This window comes from Poecilia formosa, unplaced genomic scaffold (assembly GCF_000485575.1).
Source record: "Poecilia formosa unplaced genomic scaffold, Poecilia_formosa-5.1.2 Scaffold67, whole genome shotgun sequence".
Lineage (NCBI taxonomy): Eukaryota > Metazoa > Chordata > Actinopteri > Cyprinodontiformes > Poeciliidae > Poecilia > Poecilia formosa.
The window spans coordinates 716,733-738,854 of record NW_006800006.1 but is presented as its reverse complement, the minus strand read 5'-3'; the positions used below and the strand labels follow the sequence as shown (position 1 = coordinate 738,854).

At 40.1% G+C, this 22,122-nt stretch overlaps 2 protein-coding genes across 2 annotated transcripts; one reads left to right on the top strand and one right to left on the bottom strand.

Moving 5' to 3' along the window:
* Positions 1-775: 775 nt before the first annotated feature.
* LOC103139975 (protein crumbs homolog 1-like) lies at positions 776-11,432 on the top strand. The gene is made up of 8 exons (XM_007554872.2): positions 776-963; positions 2,352-3,323; positions 6,259-6,809; positions 6,889-7,054; positions 8,244-9,159; positions 9,312-9,353; positions 9,445-9,567; positions 9,801-11,432. Exons 1-8 carry the CDS (start codon positions 915-917, stop codon positions 10,051-10,053), a joined length of 3,072 nt encoding a protein of 1,023 aa, XP_007554934.1. The 5' UTR covers positions 776-914; the 3' UTR covers positions 10,054-11,432.
* Positions 11,433-11,925: 493 nt separating this feature from the next.
* LOC103139976 (sentrin-specific protease 5-like) lies at positions 11,926-19,244 on the bottom strand. Its single transcript, XM_007554874.2, has 10 exons — positions 19,021-19,244; positions 16,289-17,212; positions 15,475-15,580; positions 15,246-15,393; positions 15,108-15,155; positions 14,787-14,864; positions 14,277-14,414; positions 14,043-14,126; positions 13,303-13,353; positions 11,926-12,401 (listed from the first exon to the last, which is right to left on the bottom strand). Exons 2-10 carry the CDS (start codon positions 17,031-17,033, stop codon positions 12,285-12,287), a joined length of 1,515 nt encoding a protein of 504 aa, XP_007554936.1. The 5' UTR covers positions 17,034-17,212; positions 19,021-19,244; the 3' UTR covers positions 11,926-12,284.
* Positions 19,245-22,122: the final 2,878 nt, after the last annotated feature.

The following is a 22,122-nucleotide window of genomic DNA, read 5'->3' as shown; positions in this document are numbered from 1 at the left end:
TATCACCACCCCTTATGTTAAATAATGAGTTAACTGTGGTAAAATTGTTGGTTCATTTTCAGTAACTAAACTCAGATTGGTTTATTGTCAGCGCAAAAAAACTTAGATGATATTATAAATGTCAATTTCTTATTCAGAATTTTTTCCTCTTCTTCCCTGAGAAGAATAATTAATGTTGGATATTCATCCATCCATCCATCCATACATCCATCCATCTAGGACAGGTGGTCGATTTATTGCAGGGCCACACAAATTAATTATTAAATATTAGTATTACAGCTAAGGAAATTGTCTGAACGTCCTTTCTTTAAACTCATGAGAGTAATAAACGTTGCTAAATATTTCTTTTAGTTTTAATCACTCCTAGTAAAATTTTGATAGGTAATTTCTTATTCAGAAAACATTCTCTTTATCAATGGAATAGAAATATGACCTGAGAGTTTTCCTTACATGTAGTTCTTGATGACATTAATAACATGTTCCTGGAAGTTTTTTTTATAACCTTTGTCTGACATATACAGTTTAAGTATCGATCTTTATGATAAACGCACAAAATCTTGTGTATTAAAACAAGGACTTTGTGGTGCTTTCGGACCACAACTTTGAAATCCAGTCAGCGTCACTTACATAACAGCACATTTTGGTTGTGTTTGACGCGTGGAGGTGCTGGAATTAGCCGGCTCCGATGCGCCCCTCCCCTCTCCAACACGTTTAACATGTAAGACTACATAAGTGCATTAGCTTAATCTCTTCTATCTAACATGCAGCGATCCAAGCATTTCAGTTAACACACACATGCATTAAGGGAAGCAGTGGGGGAAGACGATGGAGCTCCACACACACGTGTTCTCCAGTAAGATCTGAAACGAAGATACTGGCCAACATTTAACAATCTGGAGGACTTGCAAAGGACAATGTTGAGATTCAACATGCGTGTGTGGATCCTTGTGTTGCTTTCTGCAGGTAATGTTAAATGATTTATGACCAGAGATTATTAATTATCAGTGGCATATTTTTGCCTGAACAGGTGTGTCAGATTAAGGAAGTAGTAAATTGTTTCGTTTCATTGTCATTTGGCCTGAATTTGTATTTGTGTATTTTTGACTATGTACAAAAGTTTTGCAATGGGATCTTGTAGTGGTCTTGAGTTTGACTGGGCCCTTCAAAAATATGAATACCTGAACCTGGTAGTTGTAGTCCTGCTAGAATCTCTACCCCATTTTCTAGTCTTTTGCACCCTCTAATAGGTTTTCTCCCAGGATTGTATTTAGCTTCTGTCCTTCTTCCCAGTAACTCAGACGATCTTCCCTGCGTCTGGGGCAAGCATCCTTTCAGCACGAATGCTACACTCAAGGTGAACGAGACAAGACATGTTATATGAATGCTGAAAAGTTTCTTTTTTTTTTATTGAGAGTATTGACTTCCGTGTTTGCTGTATCCACTACTTTGCTTTTGGGAAACCTTAAGCAATTTCCTACTTTCTTTCAACACTGATTTACCTCTTGACACTCCTTCATAAAGGCCAGTTTTTTGGATTGCACAACTTCTAGTTGTCCTGTGAACAGATTCTCTTTCCAGAGCTGAGGATCTCTGCAGAGTCTCTAGAGTGAATGTGGGCCTCTTGGCTGCTTCTCTGATGACTGCTCTTTCAGTTAAGGTGGCTGACCTTGGGAGGTTTACAGTTGTGCCATATTGTTTTGTTTTCTTAAGGTAACTGAGTGCACCAGATTTTTTATTTTTTTATTTTTTTAGCAGATTGAAGGAGGCTGAATAGAAATGCATGTCACTTCTTTTCAGATTTTGAATTGCAAAAACCATGGAAAATTATGAATACTGTTTATTCCACTTCACAATTAGGCACTTCTTTGTTTTGGTCTACCATAACATGTCAAAATAAAGTGCATTCACAAAGGGCTTCCATAGGTAGGACCTGATTTTACTGGACACCCATAAATTTCTGGTTTCTTTTCTTTTTTTTAGCAAATGCATGTTTTTCAAACATTGTACTTTATATAATTATAATAGGCCTATATGAGGTGAGTTGCATGCACATATTAAGATTATAAAAAAATACTCAAGTATTTGAAAATTGTGAAGTTAATGTAATTTTTGGGGGGAACAACATAGAGCTATAGAGGACATATTAAGCCTACCATAAATCAGTTTCTAGTTGATAGGACTACATATTAATATGCTGTAATTTGCATTAGTAAAATAATTTTTCTTTAATGGGTAGAACACGAAAACTGTCTCCAGCCCAGAAATCTACATCCGTGTAAATATGGTCTTGTTTGTATGAACATAGAGATTGATTTGTCTTTTGTTTTTTATTTTTTTTTTTATTTCTCCAGGAACGCTTTACAGTGAGGACTTTGGTGGATGCGAACAGCATCCGTGTCAAAATGGTGGACTATGTGAAAGCTACTCAGGAGGATTCCGTTGCCTTTGTTCGCAGCAGAGCCAAAATGGACGCCTGTATGGTGGAGAGAACTGTACAATTCCCCTTTCGGGCTGTGATGAAAGCCAGTGTGAGAATGGAGGAATATGTTCTCCCTCGTTTTCGAATAACAAACACACCTACTCGTGCATCTGCCTTCCAGGTTACACCGGTCCAAAATGCCAGACCTCCACCACATTCTCATTTGAGTCACGGGGTTATATGTATATCGACACCAAGCAACTGGACCCAGAATCTCCCCTTAATGTGACCTTCAGCTTTAGAACAGAGAACCCAACAGGTACTCTTTTTCAGCGTAGAGTGGATAACTTGCTCCTCACCATCGAGCTGATGGATGGACAGCTGTGCCTCCTCAGCTTGAGAGATCAAGGCACCAGCACTCTGGTTCAAGAACTCCCAGAGTATTTGTCCAACAACAAGTGGCACACAGTTGAAGCATCTCTGGGTGGTGTGGTCAGTCTCATCAGGTTGCTCTGCAGTGAGGTGAGCTGCACCAAAGACTCAGGTGTCGAAGTCCAGCCGATGGATCAAGCTGCCGCTCTGCCGGAGCCAGGAGTTGTTCAACAAAGCCTCTTTGTTGGAGCCATTGGTTGGAACAGGGCTTCAGGTAGAGTTGAGGATGGAGCAGAGGATCCACCAGCCTTTCTGGGCTGCTTTAGGGATGTCTTAGTAGATTCACGACTGGTGCTGCCAGGTGACGTGCCAAAAGATTCAGACGTCCAGGCGAACATCGTAGCTGGATGCAGTGACAGAGACAAGTGTGAGGAGAGCCCATGTCAGAACAGAGGGCGGTGTGTGAGCCAGGGCTGGAGGAGGTATGCCTGTGAATGCCACAGGCCGTATGAAGGAGACGACTGTGCAGAGGGTAAAATAAAACACACACACACACACACACGCACACATGTTTGCGTGGCTATCTTTGTGGAGACTTTCCATTGACTTCCATTCATTTCTACAGCCCATACCTTACCTTTACCCTTTTCCTAACCCTAACCATCACATACCTAACCACAACCCTAACCAAAACTCAATTCATACCCTTGTGGGGACCAGGCTCCGGTCCCCACAAGGAGCAATTGGTCCCCACAACGTAGTATATGTCAGGAAAATCATCCCCACAAGGTATTACACATGCACACTCGCACACACGCACGCACACACACACACACCACACACATACAGACACACACACACACACTCCACTCAGTGCCTTTCAATAGTCTTCACATCCTTTGAACTTTTCTGTTTGCTATCACATTACACCCACAACTTCTTATTCAGTTTATTGTTTAGGATTCCTAGGTGACAGAGCAGCACAAAGTAGTGAATAACTGCGGAAGGAAAATGACACATGGGTTAATACACATGTTATTTTCAATACAAATTTGAGATTCAGTGTTTTGTAGGACCATCTTTTTGGGGTATGTGTCTCTCAGCTTTACACATCTGGAGAGTGCCTGTGAATATAAACGTTCAAGCCTCACCAGAGATTCTCAATTGGACTTTGACTGAGCCATTCTAACATGTGACTATGCTTTGATCTAAATATTTTCATTGGATGTCGGGGCCTTAATTGTTCTCGTGGACAGATTCTTCAAACTTGAGGTCTGATTAGTGTTCCCCTTAATTTCTATTCAATTAAGTGCACTCCCACATCTTGGTGAGTACACCAAGATGGTGGATTAAAAACCATGTATGATTGTTCATACATGATTCCAATTCACTATTGTGTTCTCTTTATTATAGGGGACTGCAACTCCAGTCATTGGATGACATTGTGCTGCAGCTTTTGGATGCATCTGTACTCCAACGCACCTCAATCTAGTGAAAGGTTTTCAGACCTTTGCAAAACTTGCTGACATACCAAAGAGGTAAATTAGCCTTTTGATTCAGGTGTGTTGGAGCGGTGATGCATCCACATTTTGCAGGACTGGAGTCGCAGAGTTCTGGTATCAAATACAATGGTTGTAATGAGACAAAACTTCAACTATTTCTACAAAACACAACACAATGTTCCAGTCAATTATTGAGGACTTTCATGTTGCCTCTGGATTTAGTTTTTTATTTGACGGATCATTCATTTATTTTATTCATTTATTTGACGGTGTGTGCATGTGACTCCGGTATGCTCACCTTTAGTAATGACCCAACTGTAAGCAGAATTACCAGAGGCTGTTAAAGCAGGTAAAGGTTAAGTCCAGTCTTAGCAGGTGTCACATCAAGAAGTCTCAGTGGATCGCTTTAAAGACAGCCCTCACCGGGGTAAAGTTAGACAGCAAATTTTAAAGGAGCTTATTGGGTAAATGGAAATAGCCCAAAGTCCAGTCAAACAGATGTCAAATTAGAAACTATTTACCTACACCTGCAGCATGGATTAAAAAAACGTGGCTTTCACTAATTGACCGGGAATGCTCTCAGCTTGCCAGATCAGGGAGTCTTAAACGTCTGGAACACGCCGAGGTGTTTTCTTTAAAGGGCAAATTAAGAAATTTCATTATTATATGTGTGTCATTTCATTGTCAAACATAACTGTCAGCAAATTACCTGAGTGAAGCCATGAATAATGTCATCAGCAACTGATTGTTTTGTTTAGCTAACATACATCTTAAAATTTCTGAAAAGATTGGAATAAAAAGAAAAAAAACACTTTAGCATCAACATTTTATACAATTTTCAGCTGGATATTAAAATGAAGAAGGAATCGGCAATGGGACAACACCTACATGGAGAATTATAGCCATATGAACCACTCAGAGTGTTTTTATGTTCACACAACTGCAAACAGATAGCAAGGCAACTTGGGGAAAAATGTGTTGCCCAATGGCACATCAACAAATGATAGGGGATGGAAGCCAGAACTGAACCCTACAACTCGTCCCACTGAGTCACAACCTATGGAATACAAGGACCTAGTACTTGGTGTGATCAAAGGGGCACGTTTGCTGCTTCCACATTTTCATCTATAAGTTAGATGGTGTTGACTAAGCAGACTTGGTGAATTGATCATTAGCAACAAGTGACCATCTCTTCAAAAGTAGGAGTTTAATCAGTTGATCTGGACAGTACAGGTAAGTGTTAACACGATAACCTTAGAAAGGCAACTGTAAATGCCCACCAATCTAGGATGGGGTACAGGGTGATTTCAAAAATGTCCATCATTTTACATCAAGATATTTTCCACAAGTGGAGAACATTCAGGACAGCTACCAAACTTTACAAAAATGGAGGTCCTCACAAATTCACCCCAATCTCATCAGAGAACCTGCAAATCAAATCCAAAGATTTTATCTTAGATTTAGGCCCTAGTTAGTATGCTGATGTTGAAAGCATAGTCAGACAATGACTGAGGTATGTCTTGTTTGAAAAAGCTACCAAGCCTCTCCTTGTTAACAAAAAAGAGTCACAAGAATTCTAGACTAATGTCCTTTGGACAAATCAGACCAAAGTAGAGATGGAAGCCAAACTGAGCAACTGAGTGTAAACGTGACCAACAAGTGTATTGGTGAGGTGCCACATGACAGCAAATCTGAACATCAGAGAAGCTTCTGCACAGCAAAGTAAGAGAGTGATAAATTCAGACAGGAAACAATTTCAAGGTATTGCTGCTAAAGTTGATCCAAGTTACACAACCACATAGCATGGCAGTTTTTAAAATCAGCAATAGAAGTTTGACATTTGTTGAGCATTTTAGCACCTGATACATACAACCCTGTAATTGAATGACAGTGTACTGTTTATCATTTATGCTTTGTATTGAGTTTCCTTTGATGCCTATTTATCTGTTCATTCCTTCATTACAGAGTACATCACTGGCAGGTTTGGAAACAAAGACCTTGAGAGTTACGCCATGTTCTCATTAGACAACAATCCAGGGGTTTCTGTAGTTATATCCATGTTCATTCGCACCAGACAGTCCAGTGGTCTGCTTCTCATCCTGGCCAATACCACCAGCCAGTATCTTCGCCTATTCCTGGTGGAGGGCAGGGTCAAAGTTCAGGTCAACAACTTTGAGACTCTTGTCAGTCAGAACACTGTCAACAATGGCCACTTCCACCTGGTCGCTGTGAAGCTGGAAGGAACTGCAGCCACTTTGTTCCTGTCAGCTCAAAGCCAGGGTTCTATGGCCATCAGGCGTGTCCAAACACATCCTGACGATTTGGTCTTTGTTGGAGGTCTACCAGATTCAAGGGCCTCGGCTTCATTTGGTGGCTACTTCAAGGGATGCGTCCAGGATCTGAGGATTAACAGTAAGCGCCTGCAGTTCTATCCAGTATCAACTCCTGTGGAGTCGTACAACCTGGAGAAGCTTGTGGGCGTATCAGAGGGATGCAGCAGTGACAACGCTTGTGCTGTAAGATAAAAGCCATGCTTGTGATGTCTGCGCAAAATGAACCAGCCTTGTAATCTCATTTCTGTCTTTCACACATCAGGCTAACCCTTGTCTCAATGGAGGGGAGTGTTACTCCATGTGGGATGATTTTATCTGCAGCTGTCCCCCCAACACAGCAGGGCAAAGGTGTGAGGAGGTGAAATGGTGTGAACTGTCTCCCTGCCCTGTTACAACCATCTGTCAGCCCCTCTCCCAAGGCTTTGAGTGTAAGTACCCTTTCCTCAAATATTACCTGTTACAACATAAGTGTTACAATGTAGGTACAAAGATCAAAAAGTCTTAAGAATTATATTCCACGGGGTGCTGCAATGGCACAGGGAGCACAACCCACATAATGAGGCCTTAGTCTTCGACGTGACTGTCGCAGGTTCAATTTCTGGTGACTTTTGCCGCATGTACTTCTTTCATTACCCACTTTCCTGTCAATTCACTATCAAATAAAAGTCACTAGAGGCAATACAACCCTTTTTTAAAAAAAATAAATAAATAAATTACATTACACATACAGCCAGAATTTCTATTCCTTACCCAAAGCAGGATTCATAGACTTATTAATTACCATGTGGCTAATTGCAGGAGGTAACAGAGTTACCCATGCAGGATTCCCCTAAGACACGGTAATCCCTGGTCAGATTAGGTCTACTGGCACATGCTTGTGGTAGTATGTGATGACGAGATTTCTTGGTCACATGTTACTGATGAAAAAAGGAGGAAGGTGCTTCAGAAAATCTATTATAGCTCCTCATTTGGGTTTTGGGGATAAAGACTAATTTCTCTGAAAAATAACGAGCCTCTCTCATTACTTGTATAGTGCATACATGCTTTTGCATGGAACACCTTGGTATGTCTCATTGGTGTAATAAAAGTATAATTTGGCTATTTTTTGTTTTTTCAGTCAGGGTTTCTCAAGTCCAGTCCTCGAGACCCTCCATCCTAGCTAAATGGGCTGTTCTTGTATAGCACTTTATCAAGACCAGAGGATATCAAAGCACGTCACATTACATCCAGACATTAACTCAATCACAAAATGATGTGGCAAGTTACCGGATTGTGGTAACTTGCCACAATCCGGCAAGTTACTGGATTGTAGCTGCCCCAGGTCAGCTACAGTTGACCTGGGGCTGACCCTGCTTCAACACACCTGAATCAAACAGCTGAATTCTGTCACCAGCAGTAACTCAGCTCTGCACACGTCAGGTTGCGAGTCACTCATTTGATCTAAGTGTGTTAGAGAAGGGAGGCATCTAAAGTTTGCAATGTGGTAGCTCTCAATGACTGGACTTGGGCACTCTGATTTTGGTGTATCAGACTCAAGTGTTTCAACCAAATAAGGCATCATCAGCAATAATGATGATGATGCCTTTATTTACAGTGTTCTCTGTTTGCATGCCATAGGTTTGTCCAATGTGACGTTCTGGCTCGACAACAGCATTTTGTGGTATCACAGTAACAGGAAGATTAAGTCCAACCTCTCCAGTGTCTCCCTCAGCTTCCGCACTAGGCAGTCAGAGGCCGTTTTGCTTCATGCTCAGAGAGAGTCCAGTCACATAACTGTCTCTCTCCTTGACTCTCATTTGGTTATGGAGTTTCTGGGTAGGGCTGATAATGACTCTCTGAAAGTGACAGCACAAAGCCTGGCTCCACTCAGTGATGGTGAGTGGCACTTTGTATCAATCAGCAAGGAGAGACAGATCCCAACATCCAGGTGGATTATGGATGTAGATGGGCATCAAGAGTACATCAGTGTCTCCAGAGCAGCGGCTGGGGACTTTAACTTTCTCAGGGATGGAGCAGACATTTTCCTGGGTGGCCTAAGCCAGGAATCTGGACTGACCTTTTCAGGATGTCTAGGTCCAGTGGAGATTGGGGGTCTTCATTTACCATTCCATCTGGAGACAGAACTGAACCTCCCCAGACCTCAGGAGGAACAGTTTGTGAGGGGCAACAGCAATAATTCACCACAGTACGGATGCTGGGGAGCCACTGTGTGTGCTCCAAACCCATGCCAGAATGGGGGTATGTGTGAGGACCTGTTCAACCACCATCGATGCACCTGCCCCTCTGAATGGACAGGATCACTATGCCAAGACCAGACAGACACCTGCAACTCCCACCCATGTGTATACGGTAACTGTACTAACCTCTCCGAGGGCTATAAGTGTGAGTGTGAGCTGGGCTTCACCGGTGAACAGTGCGAGGTAGAAATGGATATGTGTGAAAACAGCAGCTGCAACTATGGCGCCACCTGCCTGAAAGGCTTCCACAGCTACACGTGTCTGTGTCCTCGGAACATGACAGGACATTTCTGCGAGTAAGTTTTACGCAATGAATGTAAAACTGCCGTTTCACTGTTTCTAATTTTTCCATTTATGCTGATTTATAGAAAGACTCATGACAGTGGTATTTAAGCAATTGCTAAAACATTTTACCAAGCTGTACTGACTCACAGCTTATCTCTTTCAGTGTTAAAATCCCTGAAACTCCGTGGTACATAGAGACAGATCCGTGAGTGCTTCTTCACACAAGATAAATGCTAAGGTTGCAAAGCCATCCAAGTACTAAAAGGGAAACTGACACTATATGTGCATCTGCCTAGACTTCCTCAGTTGCCTGCCTCTTTCTGCGTGGGCACAAGATGGAACTACAGCTGCTTTAACGGAGGAAACTGTTCTGAAGTTGAGAACACCTGCTACTGCCTGCCTGGATTCACCGGTCAATGGTAGGACACGCAAAATGATGTTTGTCTTGGAACACTGAAGGAAAGCCGCTTAACCAAATAAAACTAAATTAATACATTTTTCATACATATTTCTAAATTCCTTTTGTTCTTTCAAAATGTTAGCAGACATCCTAAGTACTACTAAATGTCCTTATTTCCACATACATTATTTTCTGGTCAATCATGGTTAGTATGCATTTGTTTTTAAACAAATAGTTTTTGTATCCTTTCAGGTGTGAGAAAGATATAGATGAATGTGCCTCAGACCCGTGTATGAACGGAGGCTTCTGCATCAACTACGTGAACAGCTTCGAGTGCGTGTGCGACATGAACTACTCTGGCGTGTACTGCCAAATGGACGTCAGCGACTTCTACATGTACCTGTTCTTAGGCCTGTGGCAGAACCTCTTCCAACTCGTGTCCTACCTCGTCATCCGCCTCGACGACGAGCCGGAGATCGAGTGGGGGTTCCACGTCAACGATTAGACGAAACCAAATGGACCAAACTTCATGTAGATGGTCAATCGTTTATATACACCCGTTCTTTTTGTAGATTTTGTTCATTATGTTTTTGGTTGAGGGATTATGTCTTTGGACAGTTGCTGTGATGTATAACCGTATCGAGAAGAATTTGTTTTTGACAATCGATTACCTTCTCAAAAACTCAAATAATACCTGAACTATGACCTCAAATCCTAGAGGAGTTGAAAAGGAGGCTACGTGGATGTAGAGAGGGAAGGAGGAAGCTCAAATCATCTATCATCTCTACCGTCAATCATATCCCCAACTCCAACATCTCTCTGCCCGGCTTTCCAACCATAAGGCCAGACAGTCAAATGCATCGAGCTGCTTTGCTCATTAAGCTAACGTACTAGCAAACAGAAGTGGCAAAAGCAAATGAGGTGGACTAGTAGTGCTTGTCAACAATTGCTTACGTCATCCAGCACAAGCTGATGTGGAATTTTGTCTCTGCTGTATGGATATTGATCTGTTAGCATGCCATGACAGTCTTGAGACCGTTATGCTGTCAGAGATCAATTCAGATTTGTTGCATGACTGACTGCTACCAGAGATCCTTCCTGCCCACATCATCACCATCCATGACAATATGTTGAAGATACCAGGATGATAGGAGTCACAACGTTTAAATTCCTTCTGAGATAAATATTTTTAAATTGAATATGAACTTCTAGTTCATGTGTACTGAGGTCAAAATTGTAATTCAATTCAAGAATAATATTATAAACATCAAAAACCTGCTAGGTCCAATCTTGAATTTATTTCTGTGGACGTAAGTTGTTTTTTTCCCCCCCATGTCACCAGACAGGCTCTGTAAAATTCAACATTCTTTGAGTAATTTTTCTGCATTAAGTTAACTTAAGTTGAATTAAAAACACTCACTTTTTAAGTGCGTCATATTTCAGGACCCCGCCCCCAAATAGCCTTAGCTTCTTCAAATCCAGAGACAATGCTACAAAAGAAACATACTTACGTTTTTACTTGTTTTTATTCTCTGTTCAATAATTATTACATTTGCTTTGCATAAACGCTGCCTCAAAGTGGCTCAAAGCTGACCATTTGTTCTTAGGGGTTTTGCAGCAGTGTCGTCCGGTTCCTTCGGTCTTTATTTTGTCAGAAACTCGTCCATTCCACGATTGCTAATACGCTAGCTTTATAAGCAAAGCAGCTCGATGAGTTTGACTATCAGCCAATCAGAGATGGGCATGGCAAAGAACATAAACTATTTCAATTTATATTTTATAATAATTGGAAAAACATTTGTTGTGAAGATTTAAAAATAATAAAAATTTTATTTAATTTCATTTTTTTTAGCTCGACTTGTTTTTCCTAATTTAGACTCCAGTTTTTAGCGCCCCCTGGAGGGCCTCCCACTTTGAAAAAACACTGTTGCAGTAAATTGAATTGCCCCTGTCCAGCACACAAGTTGGAGGAACTACTTTTTATTTGAATGTACACCTGTCATTTCCTTATGTCTGATTTGCACCCATACAAAATTGTTAAAAGCCTCTGACGATGCATGTTTTTTTTTTTCTGACTTGTTCACAAAGAACCTACATGTGAAACTAGCTTACAGTCTGTAATAGAAAAGTATTCTTCCATGTTTTCAGGTGTTCTTCAGGTCTGGTTCTCAGACAGAGAGCTCTGTGTGTGCCTTAAATGTCCACCTTGTGTCTGCTGTGGTCTGATGTTCAGAGACAGTCACATGTGAAGCAAGCACAACATATTCACATATAGCTATGTAAACTTGTATAAACTTCAGATTGTTCTATGTGAAATGTATACTGTATACCCAATATACAAGATGAAAACATCAAATAAAAGTGAAGTACATCCAAGTTGTTTGTAAAACTTTATCATTTTTTCTGGTTGAAACACAAAAGAGTCAACCAAATGCATCTATTTAAACAATGATGGAAACAGAAAATAAAATCATAAATTTGCCAGTTTTAACAGTTGGATAGAAACAGAAAAGTCCGTGATAGACTGAGTAAGGCTTTTCTGGTGGACTTCAGAGATGCTTCTTACTTAAATTACACTTCTGGTTAAATAGCGATCACATAAATACAGCAGAGCAACAAGAGTTGTGGATTTGACAGTAGACCTGATGGATGGAAACCCTAACAGAGGGCCACCCTCAGACTGGTGAGGTTGCTCGTTTTAGAAATCCTTCAGAAGCTGCATGTACCATCGTCTCATCAGTCCAGTTCATGAAGCTCACAGTCACAGAGTTCCTTATAGATCCTCTTCCGTATGTTCGGGATGTCCTTTTGGGAAAACTGGAACGGTCTTGACAGAGCCAGGCATCTAGAATACTGTTAAAAATTAAAAAAAAAAACATTGCGGTATTAAACTGAAACAAATAATAAATGTTTCACTTTTTTGTGAAAGAGTGTTTAAGTAATGGGCTACAGAAGCACCAATTAACAACCTTAAAATTAAACAAATACGAGGAATAAAAAAAAAAATGAACACATAAAGCAACAAAAAGTAACCAGAATGCTCTCTGAATGAGAAAAAACATTTTGGTAAGTTTTTTTCTTCTAAACTGGAAGAAAACAGAATAAAATTTATGACAAAAAGCAATAAAGAAAATGACTAAAATTTTTGTCGACTGCTGAAAGTGAAACTGAAATATTGTTGGGAAGTCCAATGAGATCCAAGTTTTAGAAAAAACAAACTTACGGGAAACTTTATTGAAAAAAAAATCCAAATAAAGCTGCTTAAGGTAACAGAAATTCAACTATGTCTGTTCTGGATAATCCGACTTTAAATTCACTTCTTTCCAGACATAGTATTTTTTTGTAGATGCTTTCAACCAATGTCTATTGGGATGAACTGCAGGAAGAAAAATTAGGATTCTTGACTGAAATTAAGAACGGAATTCAGGAAGATACATTAATACAGAATATTTCTATAGCTAGCGACAAAGGTGAAGCTATTTGTTTAGTTTTCCAAAAAAGAAAGAAAAAAGATTAATTATTGAGCCCCTCAGTTTGGATAAACTGGATTTCAAAGGGTTAAAAATTCTGAGAATTCTTTAATATTTAAGATGTATGACAAGGACAGAAAATAAAAAGTTGAGAGAAAAAAAACAATGACAACAGTTGATATTTTTCACTTACTTTACATACTGTACTATTTTCCACTGTGACAGAAAATAGTCTTATGTAAAAAATAGAATTAAAAAGCATCAATTAGCAAAGCAAGACCTACCTCTAAGACAAAAACTCCGCAGTCGTTCTCGTTGGTCTGTTGTGGAATTTCCTGTGAAGAACAGCAGGGGGAGACAAAGAGTGAAGTAAAAAAATGAGAATCTGCTCGTTAGCCATAGCTAGCATTGCCCTCACGGAGCGACTGAATCATAAGTTTTATATTTGGTCTCCAGCAATAGAGTCAGCTGTGTGGAGCAAAGATTTGTGAGCACATCCCTCTAGGCTGCTTGAACATGATACACATACAGCATTCCTGAGCCTGTTCAGTAATGCAGAACATTAATATGACACTTTCATGCAGCTCCTTTCAAAAGATATTCTAAACCGTTTTCATATTTCTCACAATTTTATTTTACTCAATACAAATGCTAACCAACTAGTTTTAGATTGCTTCACTGCTTACTAATGTTTGGTCTGTCACATAAAATTATGATAAAATGCATAGAAGCTTGTAGTTGAAATGTGACAAAATGGAAAAAAATGTTTTAAAGGTGTGATTACTTCTGTGGGACAGTAACAGCAGCTAACTCAGTATTGCTCAAACAGGTTCCAACAGAGACACTCTTTGACAAGTCCAAGTCACACCACAAGTCTTTGAGGGCCAAGTCCAAGTCAGGTCTCAAGTCTTATTTTTGCGACTCCAGTGTAACTCTAGTGAAAATGTCAAACTCAAGTTGGCCTCTCTGGTTCCATCATACATCTTGTGTTCACACATACAGAACCTGGTCCAGTTTCTCATACCTCTACAAATGACACCGTCCAGCCATCTTGAAATGAAGCTTGTTTCTTCTCTTTTGCTTCAGACATCAAATATTTCAAGATGTTCTGTTCAAAGCAAAGCAACACATCCAGATGCAGTCCAACTCAACTGACCCAAAATCCTACCAAGACATTCTTGTAAGAAGAACATTTGTAAAACAAAATAAACAAATAAATAAATAAAATTAATTATAATAATAACAATAGCTTTATTACCCTTGCAACCTTCTGGAGTGAATGTCCTTGAGAATCGTAAAGGCAGATTTTCTTGGCGGAAATGTCGGCCGTAACCAGACACCAGTGGACCTCCAGGTGGATGGGCACCAGAAGAAGAGTCTTAGAAAATAAATCCACCTGAGACAGGAAGACTGTATCAATGGTTCTACTGGGATGGATTAGTTAGAAAATCTATTCTAAGTAATAGCCAGAACAACAACAAAAATCTAGTGTCTGTCAGGATATTTTACAACACTTCATGTTTCCTTCTGCTGGCTAGCTTTATGGAGATGCTGGTTTCATCCTTCAACAAACCACATTTCATCCTCAATGTGGTTTGTAGCTTCCTACTGCAGAGTCAGACGGCTGTCCATCTTGTTTACATTTTTTTAATTTGCAGAATCCTCATTTTCTGTTTGCATCCCCAATCAATTAATATCACACATCTGACTTGGTGTTGGACGCTTCTTTAGTTTACTTGATGATAATCAGTTTTATGTTATAGCTAACCTGCTTCGTCCACCGCCTCACACCGTCATATCCTTTGGTCATGAGCTGCCGGTGGAAGAAACTGTTGAGAAAATGGACCTTCAAGGGGAGACAAAAACAAAACAACATGCTGAAATTAATCAGAAACAAAGACTGGAAAATGTATTTGGTAATAAGGTAAAAGAATTACAGGTATTTTATCTGAATTACATTCTATATATGGACCAATCACCTAAAGGTGTAGAAAATATCCTCCTACCATACAATATTTTTGATTGATTTATGTGTAATTGTTCAATAAAATCAATCTTTTGGCATAATGGTGATTGTAACGTAGGTTACCTTGTGATTGGACGACTCCATGATCAACTCTCCGTACATGTTCATGACCTGCAGTTCAGCCCAAAACACATTGGTTTAGCATAGCTCAACACACACTCTACACAACAAACCGAAGGTGTTGTGTTGTTCGGCACTAACCTGGTCATTGAGCCAGTGCTCATTCGCTAACGTCAACAAGTCCTCCAGAGTCAGTATGTGTTTTTTGTAGACGACTCGGAAAGACAAGACAGATTCCTGGATGATCGCGGTTCGGTATTTGTCCACTTTAGAGAAGATGGTGCTTTTCCTGAGGAGGTAGAAACAAGCTGACTTTAGGGTCTCATCCAGCAACATGACGCAGCTACTTTGGGTTGGCTCAAGCCTTCACCTGTCACTAAAATCAGAGTTGAACTTTCTCTTCAGATGCCTCAAAACGTCACTCTTATGAAGCGGAATGAAGCTTCCGTATCGCCTGTAGAAGACTTCCAAGAAGTCTGGAAGAAAAAAAAAAAAAGGAAAAGCTGTGAGGAACAGACATTCTAAACATTTTGTCATCAAAAACCTTCATGCATTTGATCAGGATTCTATATGAACATTTTTTTAAAGTGTGCAAAAATGTTGCACTAATTTGATCTGCACGATACGTTACAAAAATCAAATTATAGCAATATAAGTAATATCCATAAAAGGACTGTTTGGAATGCAAAGTATGTCTGAATTTTCACTTTGGATGCCACCAATATATACAGCGAGTTGTTGGGTGGAGCAGTGAGGAAAACATGGATTTATTACATAAAACATAAATGCTACAGAATTATTTCTACCATATTGAACAATAACATAATTGCACGATTTTCTAATATCCTGGAGTCATATTCTAAATATTCAGTCCAGCTCATTTTTAGTATTTTTTATATAGTCAGCAAAAGTATCCACAGCTGCTGCTTCTTCTGCTGTAAAAACAAAATTCTCCTCTGGTACACTGATTATTACCGTGGGGATTTACGTACTCTTTTTGGTTACCTAGCAACAACCTCTTGAGTAACTTGCACATGAGCTGTTTCATGTTCGACTCCAGTTTGGCAGCGTTTCAGATATTTAAAATTTAAAACAAATACGGATCAATAATTATCGATATCTTCGATATATTGTGATACGTTTTTCCGGCGTATCGCCCATCCCTCAGGGAACGGTGAACTGACCTTGGATCTCCCTGGTCAGAGTGTCAGCGTTGGCTTCATTCACACAGGATGTTGACTTTTCACTCTCGCTCCGCTGGAGATCAGGACTGTGTTCTAATGAACCCATCTGCGACCTGAGCGGTGCGGTATCGTCGGCGCCCTGCAGAGGTCGCAAGGTGTGGGAAAGTTCTAGAGGGTGAAGAAGGCCCTTGGGTCGTCCAGAAGGTTCAACGCTGTCGGGCAGCGATGCTGCTGTCGGTGAGGTCTGACTGACGCTGCCTGCATCAGACGAACCTGAAACCCTTTCTGATTGGCTCCAGCTGCCCAGCCCGTTTTGATGGACTTCTCCAGAACCCCCAGAATCCGGACTGAGACGGGTTTTTATGGATTCTGGGGATTTTACTTCCGAGTTGTTGTTGTTCTCTAACAAAAGTGTTTTCTGTGATTTCAAATGAAGTTCAGTGTCTGTGGCTGTACGGACCCCGGAGCCGCACCGCCGCCGTCGCGTCCGGACCTTCCAGAAGCGGCACTTCTTGCTGCGCTTCCTCCACAGCCAGAACTGCAGCTTATAGTACAACCGTCTCTTATCCCGCCAAGACAGATGGGACACGCCCTTGACGGACGACATGAACGCCCGTCTCCAGGACAGGCTCCTTGGCTTCCTCCAGCGGCTCCGCGTTTGCTCCATCTGGCAGAGGCTGATGCACGTGGACTCACATGTGAGCGCACAGCTGTGGGAAGCCTTCTGTTTGACAGAGCGACACATGTGAGGAGGGGCAGCGGCCGAGCTGGACCCCCTGGCTTCCTGTTTGGAACAGACGGACTCCCGGCGTTTCACACCATGGTCCAGACGCCCTTCGCTAGATCAAGCGGCAAATCTCAGGGAGAATGCGGACGCTGTTTGCCGAAGTAATGCAAGTGTCTTCATGGGTGTCCACGCCAACTCTGCAACAGAGAAGCATCAGTTCAGCACAAACATCAAACATATTTCTGCTTTTTTTTTTTTAATTGATGCACCAATATAAAAAGTTGAGTCCATATCAATACTGCTGTTATAGCCAATATTTACTAATAGTATGCACATGTTTTACTACCCCTTCAATCAACTGCCCTTTCCAATCTCCATTCCCCTTCCAGAAACAAACAGCAACAAGATGGAAATAAATATCGACTGTTCACTCAGTTTTATTTATCGGCTTGATACCGATATGCTATCAAATTACCAACATCGGCGGATACGGATTTTAGTGCTGATATATCGTGCATCGTGCAAAGTTAAGTCAGCAGCATTATGTGTTTTCCAGCACATCATTGTTATAAAGCTATAATATAAATATAAATATGACTTGAAAAAATAATTTGGCTTCGTGATTTAACCCCTAGTCTCTAACTTACAAAAAAAACTCTGCCTTCATGAAGTCATCAAAACATCGCTCCTCTATTAACCCTTTCGCAATGTTTTTAACCAGTACTAAGTAGCAGCTTGTATAATGTTTGCTAACTGATGCTGGCTAGTCTGAAGGAACTGAGTGTGGGAGTGGTGGGGGAGGGCTCCTCTGTGAAGAAAAAGCTCAGGAGCTTGAAAACTCCTGACACCAATGACTAGCAACAGAAATCATGTGGGATGTTTTGCTCCTCATTGGACTTAATTAGGATTTTTAATTGGGACTGAATCAAAGTAGTGCCAAGGTGTAAAAAAAAATCCTGTGTTTCCACTTTTTTATTTATTTATTTTTAGCCTGATCATTGCCTTCTTATACAATTTTGCTTGATTCTCATCTTCCTTCACTCTTCAGTCTGGGTTTTCTCCCATTTAAGTGGATTTCTCCAGTTGAATTTCTATAGGGTCAATCAGCAAACAGAAGGACAAGTTGGGAACGATGACGTCAAATTTATGTTTTAGACTTGTGTTCTGCCTGTAGTTTTGGCAATAGCAGTTGAAGAAGTGGACAAAACACTTTTCTTCAGCAGGTCAGTCTCGAAAGGAAACCTGTCAGAGGCTGCAAGACCAGAAAGACTGGTTCACCATCATCATACAAGTTAGAGTGAGCACAGTGAAATTGTTTACATTCAAAGCACATTAATGAGTTAGAATGGTCCAGTCAAAGTCCAAAACTAAATTCAATTAGAAATCTGTGGCAGGACTGGAACACTTGTGTTCAGAATCACTCTCCATCCAACTGGACAAAATTGAGATATTTTGCAAAGAATTTTGAATTTTTTGCAAAGAATATTTTTGCAAACATGCATAGCTGTTTTTTTAACATTAAAAGTATTTTTATTGTGTGCTTAGTTGCTTTTTAAAAACAACTTGTTTATAAGCATTTCTTTTCATTTACTTTGCTGCTAATATTCATGGTTAACCCATAGACTCTCTCTACAATTTAACAAATACGTTATTAAACTGAATTATCACTGTAAAACTGGGTGCTACTTTCTATAAGGAACCTATCCTTCACATGAGATACAACTGCCTCACAGCGTTAAAAAGCCTGAGCTCTACGCGAGGCTCTGCATGGCATTGTGGGAGCCCACGTGTCCAGTATTAGACCCACGCAGGAGCACAAACACACGGACCTCCGACGCTTTGCTAACATTTGCTTTTCCTCCAGGTTGTCAGCCTGGTCCGGCCTCAGCTTGGCACGTGTTACCAAGCAGAGTCCCCGGCGGAGCAGCTAGCCGCAGAGCTAGGTTCCCTTGGCACAGCAGCAGAACATGGGGCTTCTGACGAAGCTTCCTACAGTCGGCCTTACCTGCATTTCCTCCGCTTGGTTTGATGAAACCTCCGCTCGGTGAGAGTTCTGGGCCCGCAGTACGTCTCACAGCAGAACTGCGCGGAAAGTTAGTAGTTTAAGCTGTTAAATATCAAATTAAACGAGATGAGCCAAAGACGAAAGTAGCAACAAGAGTCTCCACATTGGGAGTCGCATACAAAATGCGTCATTCCTGTGTTAGCCAATCAGAAACGACCAGTTCAATAACAAGACAAGACTGAGCGATAGATAGATAGATAGATAGATAGATAGATAGATAGATAGATAGATAGATAGATAGATAGATAGATAGATAGATAGATAAGGGGATGTGTCATCTAAATAACTTCATTCTTAATACGCACACACACACATCACATATCCTATTAAGTAATATAGGATATGTTACCTAATAGGGTATTATATTTTTATTCATTATTCAGCAATTATTATATTCATTATCAGATAATATATTATGACTTTATTACCAGATAAAATTTTTCATCTCAAACTTCTCTTGATTGTAAGAAAATATATATCTTACATTAATCACATCTAATTTTATTTTGTTCCCACAGTTCTTATATTTTGTTTGCAGCAGTTCTGTTCATCTTTTTCTTGTCAGAAACTTTTCCATTTCTTGCTTATTATTCTAACTTGAGGAGCAAAGCAGCTTGATGAATTTGACTGGCAGCCCAGCAGAAAATTGGCATCAGAAATAACATTTGTTAAATCAATTATTATAATTCATATTTTTATAATAAAAAAGAAGAAAAACTAAAACAAAAATTATGATTAAGATTTTAAGATTAAAAGATTTACGGGGCTCAATTTTTTGTATTTTTGCCTTTTGTTTTTCTCATCTTCCCTCAAACTTTCTGAGGCTCCCACAGCGCCCTCTAGTGGTCCCTGAAATAAAACAGGCTACTTTCAGTAATTGTTTTTTTGGGGGGGGCGCGTCAAACATTCAATTGATTTCGGTTTTTTTTTATATTTTAAAATAAAAAGGGGAAGAAAATCTTCCTCATTTATACGCTGAAAACATTGTTTGGTGATTTTTTTTATTTATTTATTTTTTTTACTTTTTAACTCATTTATAGATAAGTCTATTATGTTTTTTTTTCTTTTTAAGTTTTTTAGGAAATCATTTTGATTTTTAAGAAGGTGTTAAAATGTTCATCCATTTTGAATCAGACCAGACCAGATTTTCACAGATTTGACATCTTGTATTTTTTCTTCCCCAGACCAGTTCTCTTCTCCTTCTGGACCTCCCTTTGACTTTCTGTGCAGCTGTTCAGCTGGGCAGCCCTGCTTCAAAACAGCAGATGCTCAGATGTGTCTGCTGCTTTAACCTTGTAGAGCTTTGGATGTAGACTTTAATCTGACGTGGCGTTCACTGTCCTTCCTGAGGTAGGCTACATTTATACAAATGTCAAGGATTTATATATCTCCAAATCAATACTTCCTTTGGAGAAAGCAGATCACAATTTTGCTTTCCCCTGCTCTGAATATAAATCCCTTGTCCAGAGACTACCTGTAAGGAAAATGACTGTGAGGAAGTGGTCACAGGAAGCTGAAGAAGCTCTTCGAGCTGCATCTCAAAGGCAGTGCGAGGCCCACCCAGGTGTTTGGCACAGCTGAATGTTTGCCTCAGGAGAATAAAGCATTTCTCAAACATGCGTGAAAGAATCAAAGCAACACTCAAGTTAATGACATAACATGATTTTACATAATACTGTCCCTTCAGAAACTCCATTTTAAGTTTACTTGTGTTGTCTATGATTAATCTTTAAGTTGGTTTGATGTTCTGAAACAATGAAGTGTGTAAAAACACTCAAAAGAAATGGAAATCAGTGGATAAATGCATGTCCCAATACAAACATTATAATTTTAGATTTCCCTCTCTGTCCAAAGATTGTTTTTCTCATGCGTTTGTACCAAAATATTCTCTTAAGTTGACAACTTTGAGATGGCCTCCTTTACTAGCAGTTTGCCTGTGTGAGGAAAACGCTGGAATTTTACCAGGAAAAGTCAGATCAGTACCTCTGTTTGCTCCTGACCTGGAGTGATACTTGTGTGTTGTGCAGATGGTCTTATACAAAACAAATATCCAGGACGGCAGCGGTGAGTGTCACTGGCCCTCAAATATGCCCCCTGCCATCGACAAACATCCTCTTCTGAAGAGTTCAGTCGCTGATCTGAGGGGCCCCGCTTTGTAAGGCTCCTCTCTGACCTCGGTGGAGACAGGCAGCTGGTTACACAATAGGACTGTTTGAGCATGGAACCAAGATAAAATCACTGAAAATGAGTTAATGCATCACTATGGAGGATTGACTAATGCAGAATGTAACGTAAAATTCTCAAAGTCATTATTTCGTCATTAAATCAGTACACATTACTTGTATTTTCATTATATATTTGGAAATGAATACTGGGCCACCACACCGATGTTTGTAAGGAAAGCCTGTAATGACCGACTTCCTGATTCAAAATGTATCAATGTGAGTTCTGATGAAAATGAATAGAAGAGATCGTATTACTCTATTTTATCTTCTGTCGATTGATGCCTTTTAGATCCAGAATGCAAGTCGCCGAGATTAAAGCACCTGCAGATCAATGTCAGCGCCCAGGCTGTCTGTGAGTAAAATTTGCTGGATGTTTCAGGTTCTATTTGCCACTAAATTAAAATGAATTCATAAACCTGGCTAATGAATGAGAAACAGTTACTGTTGTATCTTTTTCTTTGACTGAAGACTTTATTAGTCTGTGAACATGTCACGCTAAAAATAGAAAGAAATGCTGGTTTTTGCACGTCAGATTTACTTTATTCTGGAATTGAGAGGGCCACAAATGTTGCATTTTGGACATCCTTTCTGTATCACTTTCAGCAGTTTCACATCTGCAACTGCACTGATGTGTATAAATCTTGTATTTTACTTTTTTCACCCATTACTCTCATATTTATACAGTTGTTTTTCTTGCCGTTTTTGAATTTATTTGCTTTATCCCCTATATTGCTTGGCCATTCAACTAAGGATTAATAGTCATAATCTGATATGCCTTTATCACTGGTGCTTCTTACAGCGTCTAGAATGAGAAGTA